Source organism: Eschrichtius robustus, chromosome 10, assembly GCF_028021215.1.
Source record: "Eschrichtius robustus isolate mEscRob2 chromosome 10, mEscRob2.pri, whole genome shotgun sequence".
Classification (NCBI taxonomy): domain Eukaryota; kingdom Metazoa; phylum Chordata; class Mammalia; order Artiodactyla; family Eschrichtiidae; genus Eschrichtius; species Eschrichtius robustus.
The window spans coordinates 53,748,193-53,768,217 of NC_090833.1; the positions used below are offsets into that span (position 1 = coordinate 53,748,193).

At 42.3% G+C, this 20,025-nt stretch overlaps 1 protein-coding gene across 1 annotated transcript in view; it reads right to left on the reverse strand.

Moving 5' to 3' along the window:
* LOC137770945 (histone-arginine methyltransferase CARM1-like) overlaps window positions 1-20,025 on the reverse strand; it is a 257,766-nt gene that overhangs the window by 20,094 nt on the left and 217,647 nt on the right. The window contains exons 6-8 of the mRNA XM_068553985.1: window positions 19,682-19,859; window positions 14,398-14,488; window positions 97-178 (exon numbers count right to left, since the gene is read on the reverse strand). Coding sequence (XP_068410086.1) covers window positions 97-178; window positions 14,398-14,488; window positions 19,682-19,859 — 351 coding nt within the window. The remainder of the gene's footprint in view (window positions 1-96; window positions 179-14,397; window positions 14,489-19,681; window positions 19,860-20,025) is intronic.

The following is a 20,025-nucleotide window of genomic DNA, read 5'->3' on the forward strand; positions in this document are numbered from 1 at the left end:
TAGCACAGAGCCTGAGAGCACAGTGCGTCCCAGGTGCCTGAGTTAGTAAGTGAATGAATCAACAGATAAACACATGGGAAGAAAGAGCACACTTACTACTATTGGCTGTCTGAAGTATTCGTCCACCGCAGCACCCCGGAGACTGGACAGGTTAACCCCGTAGAAGCACTGCTGGTACCTAAAACAGGCAGCACAAAGAATCACCATGCATCTGTCCTGCGTCCCCAAGACCCACAGAGCTGTGATGCGCTGCGAGGTCGCCTCACTGGTCCTCTAAGTTAGCCCTGGAGCAAGTGTGAGAACGTGTGAAGGGCAAGGGGTAGATTAGAGGAAGAAACCTCTCTAGAGAATCTGCACTTGAACTGGGGTGGGGAGAGAAGGGAGGAGGTAGCTGAGATGGAGGAAATTACTTGTGGGGAGAATACTGACAAGGATATTTGGGGGCAGGAAGGCCTTAGGGTCCCCACCCTTGACCTCACACCACAACGTGGCTGCCTGCTCCAGGACATGCCTTCCATGTCCCGAAATACAATTCCTTGGCCCTCTCATTATCTCAACCCAGAGCACAAAGCCTGGGTTTTGAGATCTCCAAAGCCTCTTGATACTCCCACTGTTTTAGGAAATAGATTTCCCTTTTCTGTTCTTCCATAGCCACTGGCCTGCACCTTGCTGGCATTTGCCATGGTGGCCAACACCAGTTAGAGTCACAAGTCAGTGACAGCTGTGTCTGGTGGTGAACTGGAGCTGACTCATCACTGGGCACATTTCTTCCCAATTCTGTGGTCAGGGACATCTGGACCACAGAAATGGACAAGTTCTACAAGTGCTTCCTCCCCTCACTGAGCCAGATGTGAAGCATCTACCAGCACATGACTGGTGCCTGGAGCACAGCAAGAACTCCCTGCCAGCTTGGCTAATGGTCTTGGCTCTTTACAGAGCAGATCTAGGGTGTGGATTAAGAGTGGCTTTGCTCACACTCTGCCACTGACTGACTGTGTGCATTGGGCAAGTCACCTGAACTCTGTGCTTCCGTTTCCTTATCTCTAAAATGGGAATAATTATAAGCTTACTTTGTAGGGTTTCAGTAAGGGTTAAATGAGTTACTATAAGTAAAGCACTTGAAGCAGTGCTGGGCATTTTGTTACTACTATGTAAGTGTTGGCTATTATTCTCTGAACTTCCCTTCTCAGATCAGCACAGGGCACTAGGGCAGCGCTTCCCAGTATGACTGTGCCATGGGATTACTTGGAGAGCTTGTTAAAAATTCAAATTCCCAGGCCCAACTCCAGAAAGGCTTGGGGCCCTTATCACTAGAGGCTGAAGGCCTTTATCCCTAGATTGAAAAGAGGTTTCCCTACTAAGGGTGTGTGTGCACATGCTGTATATAGCCTGTGAATCAAATGGAAATTCAATTCATCAGTGTCTATCCTCCCCCACCCCTACACCTGCTGACCTGCAGGGAAAAGAGAGAAAAAAAAAACACAGAATAATCATAAAAATGGGGGGCGTGCAGTTAGATTTTCAGTCAAAGTAAGGCTCTTAATCAGGAGGCAATGCCTCAGATGCCCTCACGAGAGGCAGGGAGGCCTAATATTGTTAAGTCAACAGCCAGTCGCCAACCTGCAAGCAAAACACCATCCCCCGGAGCCTCTTACAGATCCTGAAGGGCTTATACCATTTCTCACCTCTGAGCCTTTGCCTATTTTCCCTCCTGCCTAGAATGCTCCTTTCCTTCTATTGCTCTATTAATTCCTACTCAATCTTTATGACTCAGCTCAAATATTTCCATTCGAAAATGTAAAACCTGGTATTATAATTAAATATTCAAGTTTTAGGCACTTAAAAGCGGAAGTTATTCTTTTTCTTTCAGTGTATATTTAGCACTTAGCATGGGGCCTTGAATACTGTTAGTACTAAAAATATCTACATTATCTATCTATGTATTTAATGAATGAATGGAGAACTTGGTGTCCTGAATGGCCCTGTGTGTGGGCACTGGTGCCAATAAGGACAATGGGGAAACAGAAAATCATTCGCCAAAGTTTCTTTGGCTTCATCTCTTGTTTCCTAATCTTCTCCTTCCATCAAGGGCCAGAGCCAGGCTGTCCACAGGTAAAGCCAAACTGCTGTATATCACTTTATAAATACACATTTTGAAAACAAGACTCCTATAATAGTAGAAGATGTTTGGAAATAGAACACTGTAAGTTTAGACGATCTTCTCAGTATTTAGAAAGAGAGTGGAGGTTTTCTTGGGGAAGTAAGTCATTATCACAAATTTTTTTATTGGAGGGAAGGGGGGAGAGAGAGGGAAGGGGAAGAGAGGAGAGGGGTGGGAGGGAAGAAGGGGGTGAAGACAGGGAAGGGGAGAGGAGTGGAGGGTCAGACAGAGACAGAGAACTTCCCAGAAAGCCCAGAAGGACTCAACCTTGACTGTCCTTGAGAATCTCCTGGAAAGCTTTTAAAAAGTGCCGATGCCTGGACTGCATCCCCCGAGTTGTGATTTATTTGGTCTGGGGGTGCAGCCCTAGCACTTGTTTGTTTCCAAAGCTCAACAGGTGATTCTAATGCACGATCAGGGTTGAAGACTACTAAGTTAGCTGTTCTAGAATCCTGGCCAAGTAGGTGAAAGAGAAAATCCCAAAGGCAAAGACAGCCCTCCACCTGGCAGTGGCGGAGGCTGGAAACTGCTCTCTATTCTCTGTGTACTAGTCTTTGCATTCAACCTCAGCTCTGAGAGGGGCCCAGGATGTGCCATTCTCTTTGTGTGTTCACTGCCTATTATCAGTGTGGTGCAAACGGGCACCATTCCTGGGGCAGACGGAGAGCTGTAGGCAAAGAGCCCACTGCCTGGGTTTTAAAACCTTTCTGGCTGGACCATATTTCCAGTTCTTAGAAATCTCAAATCTCCTTCTGAAATGCATCATAAAATAATGAAAGCAGATGGGAGGTGGCACCTTTCTGGGTTTCCTAAGATACACTGCTGGGGGATGGATCAGGAAACGAATCTGTTGACTTGGAAGCTGGGGATAATTTCCATTGTTTTCATCATATGTGGGTTTTATTTTCCAAGTTAGCTTATGGCCTCTTTATGAGCGCATAAGAAGGAGTCTACATGCATTTTTTTCTCTTGACTTCAAATTTCAAGTGTACCTCCCTCTTCCTCTCTTCCTTTTCCACCGTAAGACATGCAACATCTGAAAAGTCCTGCAAATACAGTCCAGAAGGAAAACAATCTTACATTAGCTACACCTAAACACACCCAGAGTACAGCAAAAGAGGCCACCCATTTACCATTCCATCAGCCTCTCCATGGTCTCCATGCAGAGCCGAGCTTGGAGAAGCATCCAGGGGAATCCTCCCTCTTGGGTCTCTTTTGTTTTTGTCTCTCCTCTAGCTCAACTTGGTCTTTTGTCCTTCCTCCTCCTTCACATATCTCCTCCCACAGTGTCCTGGATCTGTCTTAGAAGGATGGTGGTACTGCCCGAGGTTCTCTTGCAGAAGTTAACAGTGGGGGGTTTCTCTAACACACACACTCCTTTGTCTTGCTAATATGAACACACGCGCTCTCGTAGCATAACTCAGATGTTTGACTATAATAAAAATCTCTCAGAAACTAACACAACATTGTAAATCAACTATACTCCAATAAAATTTTTTTTAAAAAAATCTTTGCTTCTTCATTCTATTCTAACAAAAAAATTCACTCATCCCCACTAAATACTTCCTTCCTTTAAAAAGGCCAAAAAAAGAGAGAGAGAAGGAAGAAAAGTAAGGGAGGAAGGAAAATCCTATTCTGCTGTTTGACAATTAAGCAACTTTTGGGTATCTTAATGGAATATGTTCTACCAGAATTAACAACCAGTGATATGCCAACCTGAGGAGAGACATATATAACCCTAAGAACTAGGAGACAAAAACAAGGATCCAAAAATGTCACCTAAGCCGCACACGACGCTGAGGATGCAGCGTAAGAGGGTGGCTGGAATGGCCTGCTGGGAATGCCTGGTAGGAGAAGGATGCGTGTCCAGAAACAAATTGCAACTTTATTTCTTATACATTCCTTTTATATAGCAGGACTTGAAGCTTGGCTGTTTTTGACGATTTTCTGCATCAACAGCATGCAGACATACCATTCTGTAAAGTGGTATCTATAAAGATGCTCAGCTCATTACGTCTCTGGTTTTGCTGGCTTAAACCCCAGCAAAGTGGCTTATATTTTACATGTGCTATATTTATATGCTTTTTGTATTTGTAAAAATAGGGGTTTTTTTTAGTATAAAGGAGAAAGGGAAATGGGTGCACAGGCCTTAAAAGGAACCGAGCTTCAGACTGCCTCTTTCATTAAGAAGAAAGGGAAAGCCTGGGATTCTGTAAAGGAACCCATGGAGCACCCCTCGGTGAACCAACATAAATCTAGACATTACTTGTTTGTGTTAAGAACTGGACCTACGGAAATGGATCCGAAGAAAGAGTGGATCAGTCAAGACAACTATGGTGGACATCTTTTGTTCATTCTACCCAGCAAATAGTTGCTCTTCTTCTGATTACGGCACCGGATTTTCTTCTGAGAGGCACTTCTTCCTCACTCTCAGTTCTTGGGGTTTGGATGGTTTGACTCTGCCCTCAGCAATAAAGTCTGGCATGTAGCTGAGTTGTAGCCAATCAGAGTGTCTTATCTCTCTGGCCTTAATGATGGACTCAGGGTTAAGCATGTGACCCAAGGAAAGTCAAGTCAGACTTTTGTTCAAGCTGTTGCAACAGAGAAGTGGACATGGAGCTGTGAGTCTATAAATCTGGATTTGCTGGAAACCACACTGCTGTCATGAGGGAAGAGCCCTATCCAAGAATGGAGCTGAGCTAAGGGATAGAGAGAGACCTGGACCCAATGAGTGTCTGTGCCCTGGAATCCATTTGTGCCTGAGAAGCTGAATCTACTCAGGCTTTTCAGATACATTAGTCAAAAATATTCTTTTTTTTAAGCCATTTTTAAATTATTTCGTCACTTAAAACCGTTAAGTGTCTTAACTAAAAAGAAAACAGTAAGAGTGTGCCATTATGTGTGCTATGAATATAATTCTGATGAATAGTTTTGTCTAATTCAGGGGAGTCCTAATTCTGTGAGTACAGAACTAAAGTGCTTTAGCTTAGACTGTACAGAACCAAGCCCAGGGATGAAGAAGTGATGTCTGCTGAAGTTGAACTCTGTCTGAAAATGGAGAGCTCTGATGCCAGAGGATCCAGAAACTGAAATAGTGTATCCCTGACTACACAGATCTGGATGTGTATGGGTCCAGTGGCAGAATACTATGAAAGAGCTATGAGTTTGACATAGGTTACAAAAAAGATGAATACAGAAATTGAGGCTTATTTCATGAGCAAAAGCCAGGTGAGTTCAAGAGCTGCAGACATAAAAGAGAAGCAGAGGAAATATCAAGAAGAAATACTGGGTAGCTGAACGAAGGTTATAGTTCCAGGAATCACTGAATGTAAATGAAGTAAGGACAGTGGCATATGAAAGTCCAAACACAATTGTGTTGGTAGTATTCCTGCAAAAGTTCTCTGTGATACTTTGTGCATACACTTGACTTCCGACAAAAACTTGGTTGTATCTCATGGTAATTTGAAATGTTCTTATTTGGTCCGTATGGTATTTCTAAGAACCAGTGACTATCAGGGCCAAATATATTTTTGGGAAAGACCAGAAGGCCTAAACTTCTAGCTATACCAAAAGAACCTTTAGCAGAAATTTCAGTTTGGGGGCAGAACTAGCCTAAGAACAAACCACGCAGTGCCTTTGCAGTAGAATGTAGCAGCTTGTTCATTCAACGGAATGGATTCCCTTCAAAATAATCTTTCTCAGCAACACCGTGGTCAAGAAGGCATTTAGTAGAGTCAGAGTGGAAAGGTGCAAGAAGGGAGCTCTCACTGCCCGTGGCAGAATTCTGCTTACATTCATCTTCCCTTGTCCTTTGTAAGCACAGACTTCTGATTTCTGTAAAGAACAGGTGACTACAGACCATCCACCACTGGCATCCCTGCTATCACTCAACTCGCTCTGCCGTTGTCAAGCGTGATGGGTGCGTACAATCCACTCACAATACTCTGAAAAGGAAACTGGGAAATGTCTTTTGGTTCCTTAAGTGGTATATCACCTTTTAAGGGTCACCTCAGATCCTCTGTCTTATCTGCCTCTGGAGTCCTCAGCCAGGTATTCTGCCCCCGCTGTGTCAAGGTATGGACTCATCTGACTCCACGTGAGCACAACCCAGCAGCGCCTCACCTCAGACCTGCACCGTGCGCTCTCCCCTCCTGCCCTGAGCATCCCTGCAGACTGTGGGGCATGAGGTGCCCTGACCCCCATTTGGTGTCCATGCATGCACAACCCCGAAGCGCAGACTACTTAATGTTAAGGGGTAAACAGTTGCCCAATGAGGAGTTAAGAGCCAATGGATAAATACACTTCTCTCCATCTGTATAAACTGTCCTGAGATATAGCTCATTTGACCTCTAAAGATGGTCCTGAGGGATCAAGCAATCTCTTGGTATTTGATACCACGTGGTGGTCAGCTCAGTAATGCACTTTTGCATCGTTTCTCCCTCCTTTCCTGCCTCCCTCTGTTTTCTCCTCATTCTTGTTTTACTGGGATGGCATTCGTTAATAAAGTAGCTTATGAGCTTTGCCTAAGACCCTGATTCCTGGGGAAGCCAAGCTAAGACAATCAATATGGGTGTGGCCCTTGAATGTAGAATTACTGGTAATTGGGGAGGGAAAACCCTTAGCATGTAGTTTCATCACAATTACTAACAGTCTCACTAGTGGCTAATTAGGATGCAGTAAATGTGGAAGGTGAAGCACTGGGCTATATGGTAACTGTGTGCTTGAAGTTTTGGGGTGATGATAATTATATGGATTGAGGAGTAGACAAGGCTCCGTTAATACCATTGGAAGCTTTGCAAAAAGAAGACTATTATCTCAGAGCAGTCAACTCCCAACTTAAGACACACTGTGAAATCCGGAGGGCTTCCTTAGCAGAATTTCAGGGAATTCCTATTTCCTTGGTGCTCCAAGGCCTTCTGTACAGAAAATCAGGTATAGAATTTGATATTGGGTATGCAACCTTGACAGATCTTACATATCACAGTTGGGGCCCTGACAGGAAGAGACGAGGGCCCTGAGACCTGGAATTAAGATAGTAGAGTGGACAAGGCAGAGAATCCTGAAAAGACCTTCCCAACTCCTCCGAATCCTTCAAACCAGCAGAAGCCTAATTCTCATCTGTCCTGTCAGAGGAGAACAGCTTCCCTTTGCCTGAAGGCTGCACAACAACTCCTCTTGAAGCCTGGGCCTTGCAAGATAATCTTATTCCCCTCAAGATCTGCCTCACTGTTGCCCACTGCCTCCAGGCTAACAGTCCCTCATTGCTGACAGGCTGGTAACTCCAGCACGGCCCAAGCAGTAAGTACAATTCCTACTCCAGGAGGAGATAACTTACGTAACTAAAACATTAGAGAAGCTGGTTAATATTTTCTGCTAAGAACCAGGGAAATGGGTATTGGAGTAGATTTTAAGGGTGTTGGACTAGTGGGGGTAGAATATGTCAGCATAGAGTGCAATTCATCAACAACGGCACTCCCAGGATTCAATGTTCTAGGAGATGCCACTCCTAGTAGTCTGCTGGGATGTCACTTTGAAGCTTGGTCATCATGATGGCCTGCAGTTAATGAGATGGAGATTCCAGAATTTCTGCAGTATAGTATTGAGGAAGGGGTCCAAAGGCTCAGAGAGGTCGAAATGCTAGATGGATTTACTGTGGAAGACGTAAGAATGTTCCACCTGACTAGTCTCAGGCAAAGTCCAGGAAACTCTCCATTCATAAAGGTAATGGGGAACAAACTAGTGAAAGATTGGAGGCATGCTGTCCTCAGTACATCAAAGACAGTGACGGGTGATGCTGCCATTAAATTCTGCTCCGAATGAGCATAATCTGGATGGAATTTCAGAATATCAGAAGCAAGAAAGCAGTAATTAACCATCATAGGCTAGAATGACATAATTACTGTGTTGGACAGCAAGACTAGAGTGACAGTCAAGGTACCTTGATCCAGAGGGATCTGTAAGTGGTTGCTAAAAGATCCTAGTGTTACCAGAGAGGTGAAATACATGCACAGTCACTAGACAGTGCTCAATTTCTATAACAACAACAACAGAAATCTTGCTAGCTTATCAGCAGGATGTTAGCTGTCACAGTGGGAAGATTAGGTGCCTCACCCAATTTCCAGATCTAACTTAGAGATCTGGTTTATGGATCCAGTGACCACTGGCCCATGACTGAAGTGGAAACCCAGTCCCTTGAGGGAGGACTCTGCAATGCCACCGCAGGAACATATGGTAAACATTCCCCAATTCTTCTCTGTGGCAAAGCAACTATGTAGCAGAAGGGAGAATATCTAGATTTTTTGAGGAATGTGAGATAAGAAGTGATACTGATATGAGAAATCTTAGGATATCTCTGGTTAGTAAGGGTTTACGGAGGTAGCAAAGGAAGGTCTGACCAAGTCTATTGCGCAGGGTGTCCAATGAGTTCATACCCACCATGTAGTTATTTTCCCAGTCCCTGAATGTGCAACTGGGACAGACATATTCAGCACCTGGTAGAACCCTCACACTGGCCTCTGAAGAAAGGGCTATGACAGTTGTACAAGGAGAGGTCCCATCCCTGAAACTCCCCATCCCCAGGTAGGTAACACTGTTAGCTTTAATTTATAAATAAGAAACTTGGGTCTAAAAGAAATTAGATTAACTTGGCTAAGGTTTTACAGTTAGTAATTGACAGAACCAAGAATTAAACACAGTTGAATCTGGTTCTAGAGTCTGATTTATCTAGTTTTTAACTACTGCCTACTTGCCTATGCTTGTGTGTTCTATAACTGTAATAAATGTAATGAGGTAAACTAGTATCATCTCAAACTTCTTGAGAAGATTTGGTTACTCCTCTTAATTGATCCTATGTATATATTTTTCTTGATATGAGAATCCATTAAAAATTGTATTTAAAGGCCTTGGTTTTAACCCCCTGAACCGATTATATATTTTCAGTACCGTCACTAGTACCCATCACCTAAAGAAGTTTTACAGCTGAGAATGATGATTCTTCATGACTGAGCCTTACTCTCAGGAGACACTTTTCAGAATCTTAATTAATAAGGGCCGAGGAATCTTAATCAAGTAAGAAAAGGAAATTATTAATTCTGTAGGTGACTGCTACTAACATCAGAATGTAGTAAGCTTGTCTACCAAGAGTGAACCCCATGACTGGTTATTTAAAAAGGGTAAAGTTATATGCTTAGTGCATACTTAAACTAAAATGAATTTTAGAGTTAAATGTATATTTGAAAGACTGTTAAGTGTAAAAAAAAAAAGTAAAATATGAAAGAAGTAGAAGGAAGCTAATACCAGACTCAGGGTGGGGAAGCCTTTTTTCAAATAAAGGAAAAGAAATAAACTGTAAAATAAAATATTGGTAGATTTACGTACATAAAAGTTTTTAAGTCCTTTTGTGGTAAAAACCACCACAAAGAATATTACAAGGCGAAGAGAAAATTCTGAAGAAACTACAACAAAGTCTTAATATCCTTAATATATAAAGAAATCTTATAAATAATGCATTTGTCTTCTAGTTAACAAAAATGTATTGAGCAATTATGATCATCTAGGTCAGACGATGGGGACACAGCAGTAAACAGAACAGCCACTCTTACAGAACTTGTAGTCTCATGGGGGGAGATGGCCAAGAAATAAAACAGATAAGTAAAAGCATATATATGGCAGATGATAATAAGTGCCATAGAGAAAAATGAAGTGAGAAGTGGGATAAGGGCTTCCAGGAGGGAAGAGATTACAAGTTTTAATTGACAGACGGTCTCCCTGAGATGATGACAGGTGAGCTAAGACCTGAAGGAGGTGAGAGCGAGCCACAGTGACACCTGCGTTTCAGGCAGAGGGAAGGGCAGTGAGGTGCCAGCAAGCCGAGTATGTTTGAGGGGAAGCAAGGAGCCCAACCAATGAGGCCAGAGTGGAGAGGACAAGAGAGCAAGTAGCAGGAGATGATGTCCGAGGGACAGCAGGGTGGAACTTGATCAGGCGGAGTCTTACCATCTATCGGGAGAACTTTGGACTTTCCTATGCAGATGATCGGAAGCCACTGGAGGGTTCTGGGTGGAAGAAGAACATGATCTAATCATGTGTTATCAAGATCATGTTGGTTGTTGTTTGAAAAGAGGAAATGAGTTAGGAGGCTATTTCAAGACTGTAGTAGAAGCAGGGTTTTTCGTTTTGCTTGTTTTATGTTCGTTTTGCAGGGGTGGGCAGGGGGTGGTGGTGAAAATCAGCAGCTTGCCTTTGGATGTATTAAATTTAAGATGCCCAATAGACATCCAAGGTGAGCTGTCACCAGCCACTTGGACATCCAAAGTCTATGGTTCTGGGGAGAAGTCTGGCCTGGAGTTCTAACTATGGGAGTTGTCAACATAAAGACGGTATTTAAATGAGATCACTAAGAAAGTGAGCACAGACAGAAATAGGAAGACATCTAAGAACTAACCAGGAGTCAATCCAACATCAAAGATTTGAGTCATGAGGAAGAATCAGCAAAGGAGATTTAGGGTCAATAAGGGAGGAAGAAAATCAGGCTTAGGCTCAGAAGTGAAGTGAAGAGTCAAAGGCGTCAAGCGGCATTGTTGATAGTTAAGTCAGGTGAGGACTGACGATGGGTTGTATCTGGGGATCTTATTTATTTAGCCTGTTAGTTATTCCTCAGTCTCTCAGCCCACTCCCTCAGAATACACCCAGACTCACTTTTTGCATCCCCCTCCCTCCCTTCAGCCAGCATCCACTTCTTTACCTCTTCTAACGGAAATCAGAAATCGTGCAAGCTTTCACCACCTGTTCCTTGGATCAATACAACATAGGGCCTTCATGGTAGTAGTCTAATGCTGAAACCCCCTTATAAAGGGACAGGAAGTAGAAACAGAGTGAAGGCTATGAATTTTGATAACTATATATTAAAAAATTTTGTGTGTGTATCTGTTGACTAAAAATAAAACCATTCAAATGCACCAGCTATCAAAGAAATACAGATTAAAAATAAATCGGCCACCATTTTTTTTTTGCAAATCAAACTGGCATTTAACAGAACATATCCCGTACGGGCAAGACTCAGCAGACATTCTCATATACCACTGGTGGAAGTGTTAATTGGTAAAGCTTTTCTACAGGGCAATTTGGCAACATATAAGAATAATTTTTTTAAAGTTCCTTCTTCACACCTTTTGGTCCAGTGATTCTGCTTCTAGCAATTTATTGTAAGGTAATAATCAGAATGTACAAGATTTCTATAACAGGATGTTCACTTTAGCATCGTTTCCTACAGAATTTATAGAAGTCTATAAAATTCTACATTCTTGTGGAATATAGGAACAATACCTTAGTATTGTTTCTTAATAGAATGTATAGGGTTAAATTATAATTAAAATAATTTAATACCCAACAGTGGATCTTGAGTCAATAAATTACAAGAGAGCCACAAAAGAAATACTCTGCAGCAAAATAATATCTAAAAGACCTGAGAACATGTCAACAAGGTATTAATAAAGTTTTTAAAAAGTGCTATAAAATGGTATTTATGGTATGAGTCTAATTTTATAAAGAAAAAGAAAAATGAGAAAGATATCAACTAAAATCTTGATGGTAATTATTTCCATACATGCTTGAGATCACAGGAGTTTTTATCAGAAATATTTACTGAGGGCCTACCACATGGCAGGATAGTGAACGGGGACAATATTCCAGCTCTTGCAGTGCTCACATTCTACGAGGAGGGATACGGACAATAAACAATAATAAGTAAGTCTCTTAGGAGGTGATAAGTGTTGGAGGAAAAATACAGAGCAGAAAACGTGGGATTGGGAGTGGTATGGCTGCCACTTTAAATATGGTGGTCAGGGTAGGTCCTATTGAGAAGGCATTTAACAAAGCCTTTATGGAGTTGAAGGAATTAGCCATGTGAATCTGGAGGGAAAGGTATTCCAGAGGAGGATGAGCAAATGCAAGGCCCTAAGGTGGGAGTGTGTCAGGTATGCCTGAGGATGGGCAAGGAAGTCTGGGAGGCTGGAGTGAACGCAGCAGTAGAAAATGAGGAGCCAGACTGGGTAGAACCTACTGGAGGGCTCTGGGGATGTTGGAATAGACAGGTTAAGAAGCTACCGTAATAACTGAGGTGAGAGATGACAGTGTTGTGATCAAGGGGAAACAGTAAATACAGGGAGAACTGGTCAGATTCTGGATATACAGTTGATCCTTGAACAAAAGGGGGGGGGGTTTGTTGGTGCACCTACCCTCCACGCAGTCAAAAATCCTCATTAACTTTACAGTCAGCCCTCTGTATCCATGGTTCCACATGCACAGATTCACATGTAGAGCTAGAGTATATATTTATTGAAAAAAGTCCACACAGTTCAAATCTGTGTTGTTCAGGGGTCAAATGTACTTTGGAAGTAAAACCAACATAATTTCTTAATGGTTTGGGTATGGGGAACAAAGAAAGAATGCCTTCAAGATTTGGAGCCTGAATCATTAGGAGGATAAAGTTGTCAGCAACTGAGGTGGAAAGACTGTGTAGAGCAGGTGTGGGGTGGCAGTGGGGGAGATCAGGAGTTGAGCTGTGGACATGGTGCGTCTCTCCAAGGGCAGACGTCCAGGAGGCAGTTGGCTATGGAAAAGTATGGAGTTCACAGGACAAGTCTGGAGAGATACACTCGGAAATCATTAGCATAGAGATGGTATTTGAACTGTGGGAATGGGCGAGCTCATCAAGGGAGTTCTTACTACCTAGAGAGTATTAATAATCACAGTGGACGGGCTGGGCTCCCCATCAAACATACAAACATGTTCTATTCATTCCATCAAAAAAACTACCTTTTTTATACCTCACTTCCCTGGTCAGCCACCACCCATCTCTCTAACTCCCTTTGCAGTGAAATTCCTCAAAAGGGGTGTCTCTACTCAACAGTCTCCAACTCCGCCTCCCCCCCCCCCCCACCCCTTTGATTTCTCTCAAGACATTCTGCCAAAACCACCAGTGCAGTAGATGGTACTGCTGAGAGATCACAAAAAAACTGCCTGGACGACCAACCTCCCCTATAAGTCTGGCATACTCTGTCACCTGAAATTCCTATCTCTCCAACCTCTCCATTTAAAATAGAAACATTTAGGGTCAGCATGACCTTACATGACATCATTGCCCCCTCTGTCGCCACACACATACACACTAAGAGGCCATTCACCCCCACTGGAAATTCTGTGGTTTGTAGTTTCAAAATTACAGATTGAATCGAAGCCATTAAAGGTTATGAAACTGTGGTGGGAAAGCCTATTTTGCAGGAAAAAACTGGGGAGAAAGAAAAATCATAACCCTTTGCCCTCACTCCTCATAGAACTTCGTAATGCGGGAAACCAAAGCACTTCCTATTTCCTGCCCCTTCACCAAGGGATGGCATTACAAAGAGAAAGCCCTGGAAATCAACTTTGGATATCTCTGTTGCATGGTTCCGCATCCTCAGCCAGAGCTCAAAGTTTACATTTTAGTACGCATCCTCACCCACCTGTGGTGCATGCTGCGCTCCCTCCTACACACCTCACGTTCCCACTTGGATGGTACCTCTTCTGTTTCTCCCCCCCACAGGTCCAATACTGTCATCCTCCTCCCCTCCTTCTCCTTATAAAAACCAGTCTCAGGAAAGAAAGGCAGAAGGAATGGTGGTTTCAAACTGGCAGGAGTTTTGTGTTCTCATTTTACCAATGGAAGAAACCAAGTCTCAGACGATGAAGTGAACTGCCCAAAAGTCAACAGCTAATTAGTAGGAAAGCGCCAAAAATTTTCTGATCAACTCATTTACATCCAGGTATACTGATTGATCTGCTCTCTGACAAAGGCATGTTCTAGCAGAAGCCATAGCCTTGGGCCAAAAGAATGGATGGAGGAAGTGGAAAGGGAGGGACAGCAGGCAGGGGGAGGACACTATTATTTTAGCATTAGGGCAGTTTTTTGGATGTTTGATTTTGCCTAACCGGCTCCCTTATTTGTCTATTTCAGTAGTTCTCAACAGGGGGTGATTTTGCCTTCCAAGGGGATGTTTTCGGTAATGTCTGGAGACATTTTTGGTTGCCACAACTAGGGGGAAGGTGCTACTGGCATCCAGGAAGTGCATGCCAGGAAAGCTGCTAAACAGCCTACACTGCACAGGACAGCCCCTGACCCCAGTATATGACCCACAATGTCAACAGTTTAAGAACTCTGGTTTACTCTGAAAGGAGGGGAAGAGAGAAGAGAACGTTACCAAAAGTTGGCTCTGGAGTGGTGTTCCATGTACAGCTGTTCATCAGAAAAGGGGGCCAGGTGGATGTCGCCGAACGTCGGGAACATCATTCCTATTGAGCAGAAGACAACAGACTCAAAGTTGACTCCTACCGCCTTCTTACTTGAAGACCTGCCACTTGACCTGTTCTATTCTTTCATTCCATCTCAGTTATTACACAGCAGGCTAAAACGTAAACTTGCCTCAAAGCAATGATAAGAAAATTAGGCAGAAGATTGGAGGGAATATAAAAAAGAATGTCAAAGCAAGTCACAAAGCTACGTTATAATAAAAGTTTAGAGTCCTAGGTGAGGCATTTAACCTGGCATATTGGCTTTCTCAGCTACTGTTTGTTATTTTTTTTAACATCTTTATTGGAGTATGATTTTTTTTTAAATTTATTTATTTATTTTTGGCTGTGTTGGGTCCTCGTTTCTGTGCGAGGGCCCTCTCTAGTTGCGCCGAGCGGGGGCCACTCTTCATCGCGGAGCGCGGGCCTCTCACTATCGCGGCCTCTCTTGTTGCGGAGCACGGGCTCCAGACGCACAGGCTCAGCAGCTGTGGCTCACGGGCCCAGTTGCTCCGGGCATGTGGGATCTTCCCAGACCAAGGCTCGAACCCGTGTCCCCTGCATTGGCAGGCGGACTCTCAACCGCTGCACCACCAGGGAAGCCCCGATTTTTTTTTTAAATTTATTTTATTTTTGGCTGCATTGGGTCTTCGTTGCTGCGCGCGGGTTTTCTCTAGTTGCGGCGAGCAGGGGCTACTTTTTGTTGCAGTGCACAGGCTTCTCATTGTGGTGGCTTCTCTTGTTGCGGAGCATGGGCTCTAGGTGTGCGGGCTTCAGTAGTTGTGGCACATGGGCTCAATAGTTGTGGCTCATGGACTCTAGAGCGCAAGCTCAGTAGTTGCGGCGCGTGGGCCCAGCTGCTCCGCAGCATGTGGAATCTTCCCGGACCAGGGCTCAAACCTGTGTCCCCTGCATTGGCTGGCAGATTCCCAACCACTGTGCCACCAGGGAAGTCCCTGGAGTATAACTGCTTTACCATGGTGTGTTAGTTTCTGCTGTATAACAAAGTGAATCAGCTATACGTATACATATATCCCCATATCCCCTCCCTCCTGCGCCTCCCTCCCACTCTCCCTAACCCACCCCTCTAGGTGGTCACAAAGTACCGAGCTGATCTCCCTGTGCTATGCAGCTGCTTCCCACTTCAGCTACTAGCTGAAAACAATCAACGTTCCCTCATCCTATCACATGATTATTTTCATTCTTAGACTTTGTTGATGTATAATCATATTGACCATTTATCTTTCTAAGTGCTGTTAGAATCTATGCTTATGTGCAGGCAGGCTCACCATCCTCCACGCTGGGAAGCCCGCAGCACTTGTGTTTTGTTCCTGACATTTGCAGTCACTGGGGGAAAGGGCAGATAACTTAGCAGGCAAACAAACACCTAGGCTGGCAGACCTGAAGCTGGGCCTTTCTGGGCAGGCAGATGTGGCGATCAGAATCATTATTCTCGTCGTCTAAAAAACTACAGATCTTTCATCATCATCACCATCATCATTCTAATAATAATACCTAAAATTTCTTGTTTATGTTAACTCTGCCTTGAACCTTTTTATGGGCTTTCCATGTATTAATTCATTTAATCCTCATAATAATATAAAGTAGGTTCTATTACTATATCCATTTTATAAATGAGAAAACTAAGGAACAGGGAAATTTTAATGATTCAGCCATAACCACAGAGATAATAAGCAGAAAGAAAAAACCCAGGGGTGAAATCTCTTCCAATAGTCAATGCTCTCATACGTTAACTATGCTCCCCTTGATGTCTGTTAAAATAGAACAGATCATTTTAATTACGGTATTTTCAGAGGTGGTCAGAGAAGAACCACGACTGTAACATCATTCATATTTCTCCATATAAATCTCAAGCACTGTTGTTAAAACAATAATGATTGCTTGATGGTTTTTCAATTTCAAGATACAAGGTTATTAAACAACTTTGGAAAAGTCATATGTATCCTTATTTGTGTAAACTTGGGAAGTTTCAGAGGAGGATGATCTGAGCCCAAGCCTAACAGGAATTGAAAAGATATTCGATAAAATGGAGGCGAGGAAATCATCAAAGGTAAAATATAAGAAAAATTCCAAGAGTCGAAGAAAATGAGTCTTCTGATTTAACATACCCACTAAATGTCCAGCACAAGAATTTAAAAAGTTTCACACTAAGACAACTAGAAGTGAAAAAAAATACTAAAAGCATCCAGAGGGAAAAACTATGTCATTTTAAAACTTTAAGAGTCAGAATGTCATTCGACTTCTCAATAGCAACATTGGGTACCAGACGCCAAAAAAAGATGCCTTAAAAATACTGAGTAAAAATTGTTTTCAAGTTAAAATTCTCTACCTAACAAAATGATAATACGAGGACTCAATACACAGTAACTTCTCAACCACCCTTTCTCCAGAAGCTATTAGAAAATATTCTTTGCTGAAATGAATGGTATAAACCAAGAAAGGGGAAGACAAAAGAATATGACGGAAAGTCAAAGTGCGGTAGCCATACGACAGGACTAGAGAGCTACCAGTTCATGTGTGGTAGAGGAGGACAGAGCATTACAGGAGAATTCCACAAAATAAATATTTATAGGCAATCTGTCAGACCTGTTAAAGCATGGAAAAAATTAGTCATGAGTATATAGAAAACTACACTAATGAAAAAACAAGGCAATCAACTCCAGGAAAAACAAAAGATTTCATGAAAAAAATATATAGTCATATGCACCTATTACACCACCTGACTCAGCACTGAACAGTATTTACATTGTCATAATAATGTAAACATCGATTATTGATTTAAACAAGTAATAATCTAGGTCTATATTTCCTTATATTAAAAAAAAAATCCTGAAATCCAAAAAGCTCTGCAAAGCAACAGATTTTTGTAAGTTTGCAACATCATTTGATGGCAAAACCTGACCTGAACTGACATGAGTTTATAGTCTTTATTTATCCTACTTGGTATCCATGTTCATGTTTTGTTGCAGAAATACTATGTGTTTCGTTATGGAGGGCTGCCTCAGATCCCACTGGAGGTGTTAAGTAACACATGGTATATGACCCTATGACCTTTCCAAAGTCCTCCAGATTTTGAATTCTGAAACATATCTGGCCCCAAGGGTTTGGATAAGGGATTGAGGACCTGTATAAATACATTTAGAGGATGGGGGGATGCCTCAAGAAGGGAAGGAGCTGCTATGTAGGAAAGCTAACTTCTCAACCAGAGAGTGACAAGAATAGCAATATGATAATTTTACATAGAAATATGTAGGTAAATAATAGAAGCAACAGAGAACAGAGTTGAAAGGAAAAGCCTTCGGGGAGCAGTCTCTGGATAGGAAGAGGTGTGGCAGAGGGTGACTATTTTTCATTGTAAGCCTTTTTATTGTCATGTGATGCTGTAAGCTATGCCTTATTTTGATGGAAAATAAAAATAATTAGGAAAAAAATCAATCATCCTTCCCCCAGGACTGCACAGGGTAGAAAGCTGATAAAATCAGTATTCATTTCTACTTGTCTAGTTAAAGAAACATAGCCAAATATAAAATTTCATAACCATTTCAAATATCTGGGGAAAAAGGATGCCCAGATATTGTGTAAATATTCCGCTTAGAGGGCAGCTCAACAGATGCATGTGAATTAACTTTGCTTAAAGTCTCATCATACAAAAGCACCTAACCATTTGAGAAAAATCCAGAAAAAAAATACAAATATTCTTTCTGGGAGGCATTGAGGAGGAAATCCAAGCTACTTTGCTTTCATCTCCTGTAGTTCAATTTTATCACATGAACACAAGGCCTCCAAGATCATCCTGGGCTGATTTATAAATGGGAATGCTAATGGAGTTCTTGACATTAGGTATACTTTGCCCAAGTTTATTTATTTTTGCATGAGTTTTTTTTAAAAAATGCCTATTTCTAAATCCCTAAATTTTGAAACATGCAGGAAATTACAGACAAACTTAAAGCTTTACTTATGCATATAGACCGGGTAACCTGGTGGGTAGGAGTTGTAGTTTATTCTCTGTTTTGTCTTCATTGGGTATGACTAGGGAGCCACAACAATAGTACTTTAAAGTAAGTAAAACGGGTAAGGAGCTGCAATTCTCATCAGAGATGCAACTGTTAAAACTGGCCAGTTACCTTCTAACCCTTAATTGAAAAAAAATGTGCTGTTGGAACATGTCCACTCTCTGGGGTGAACAGTGGAAAGTCAGTGTGTGTGCAAGGAGTTGTGAGTGTGGATTTCAGGGTTAGACAGATCTGGGGTCAAACCCCTGCTCTGTCACTTATTAGAGGTGTGTCCTTGCCACGTTGCTTTCCCTCATCGTGCTTCAGTTTTCTCTTCGTAAGTGCGGATCGTAATACTGTCTCCTGCTAAGCCAGGTCTCAATCTTGGCCCTACTGACATTTTGGGCTGGATAACACTTTGATGTGTGTGAGGGCTGTCCTGCACATTGAAAGATGCTTAGCAAGTCCCTGGCCCTTCTCCCTAGGTGCGGGTAGCACCACCTCTGCCAGCTGTGACAACTCAAAAATGTCTTCAGACATCACCAAATGTCCCCTGGGAAAGGAGTATAAAATCACCGAGAACCTCTGCACTAACCCTCCAAATAAACTGAAAACGTTCATTATTCACACTTTGTAAGGTTTTCATAAAATAATTTATGCAAATTGCTTAGCACACACAGACACTCGTTAAGCACAAAGAGAATACTGGACTTTATATTATTATCTCGATTATATGTAGTGACCATAGGGAAAGAGACATACAGTAGGAAGAGAATATGTTAGAAAGAAGAAATGGACACCAGAGAGTTTCTCACATTACAGAAGGTCAACACTTGAAAGGGCTTTAGAGATTACTTTTAATAATACTGATGGGGAAGCCAAGGTCAAAAGGTCAAGTGTTAGGCCAAGTTAGCTAAGGAAAACAGTGAGTGAACTAGGACAAAAATACATAACTCGGAACTTGGTCTCCTTTACCATACTGAATACCACGCAGCCACTGCCATCAATGTCTTTTGGAGACTAGCTCATTTATTATGGGAGAATAAGATGAGAAAATCAAAGAACTGGTTTAATAGAAATGCTCTCTCCTCCTTTCTGTAAAGGACTGAATATGGGGGAAGTAAGACGGCATATTTTACAGAAAAGTTAGCCTACTTTCTAAACCAGGAATTGGCCAACTCACCATTTGCTTTCAGCCATTTTTTGGAATGAAGGTAACTTTCCAACATCCTTTCATTGAACAGCATGTATCCCATTGGTTCTGAAATGATCACATCTACAGCCTCAGGAAGTGAGATTTCTTCAATTTTCCCTGGCAAAACAATGATCTTGTCTGAAAGGTGGTTACTTTTCACTAGCATCTGTAAAAGATAAAGTAGAGTACCAGTACTACTGTTATACAGAATATTATAAAAATTAAGTATTATAGGTTAGGAGTTGGCAGGGTGATACGGATGAGAGGGAAGTGACCTATCTGCTTCTATAAATACCATAAAAACATTTTTCTTACTGCACAAACATTTCATG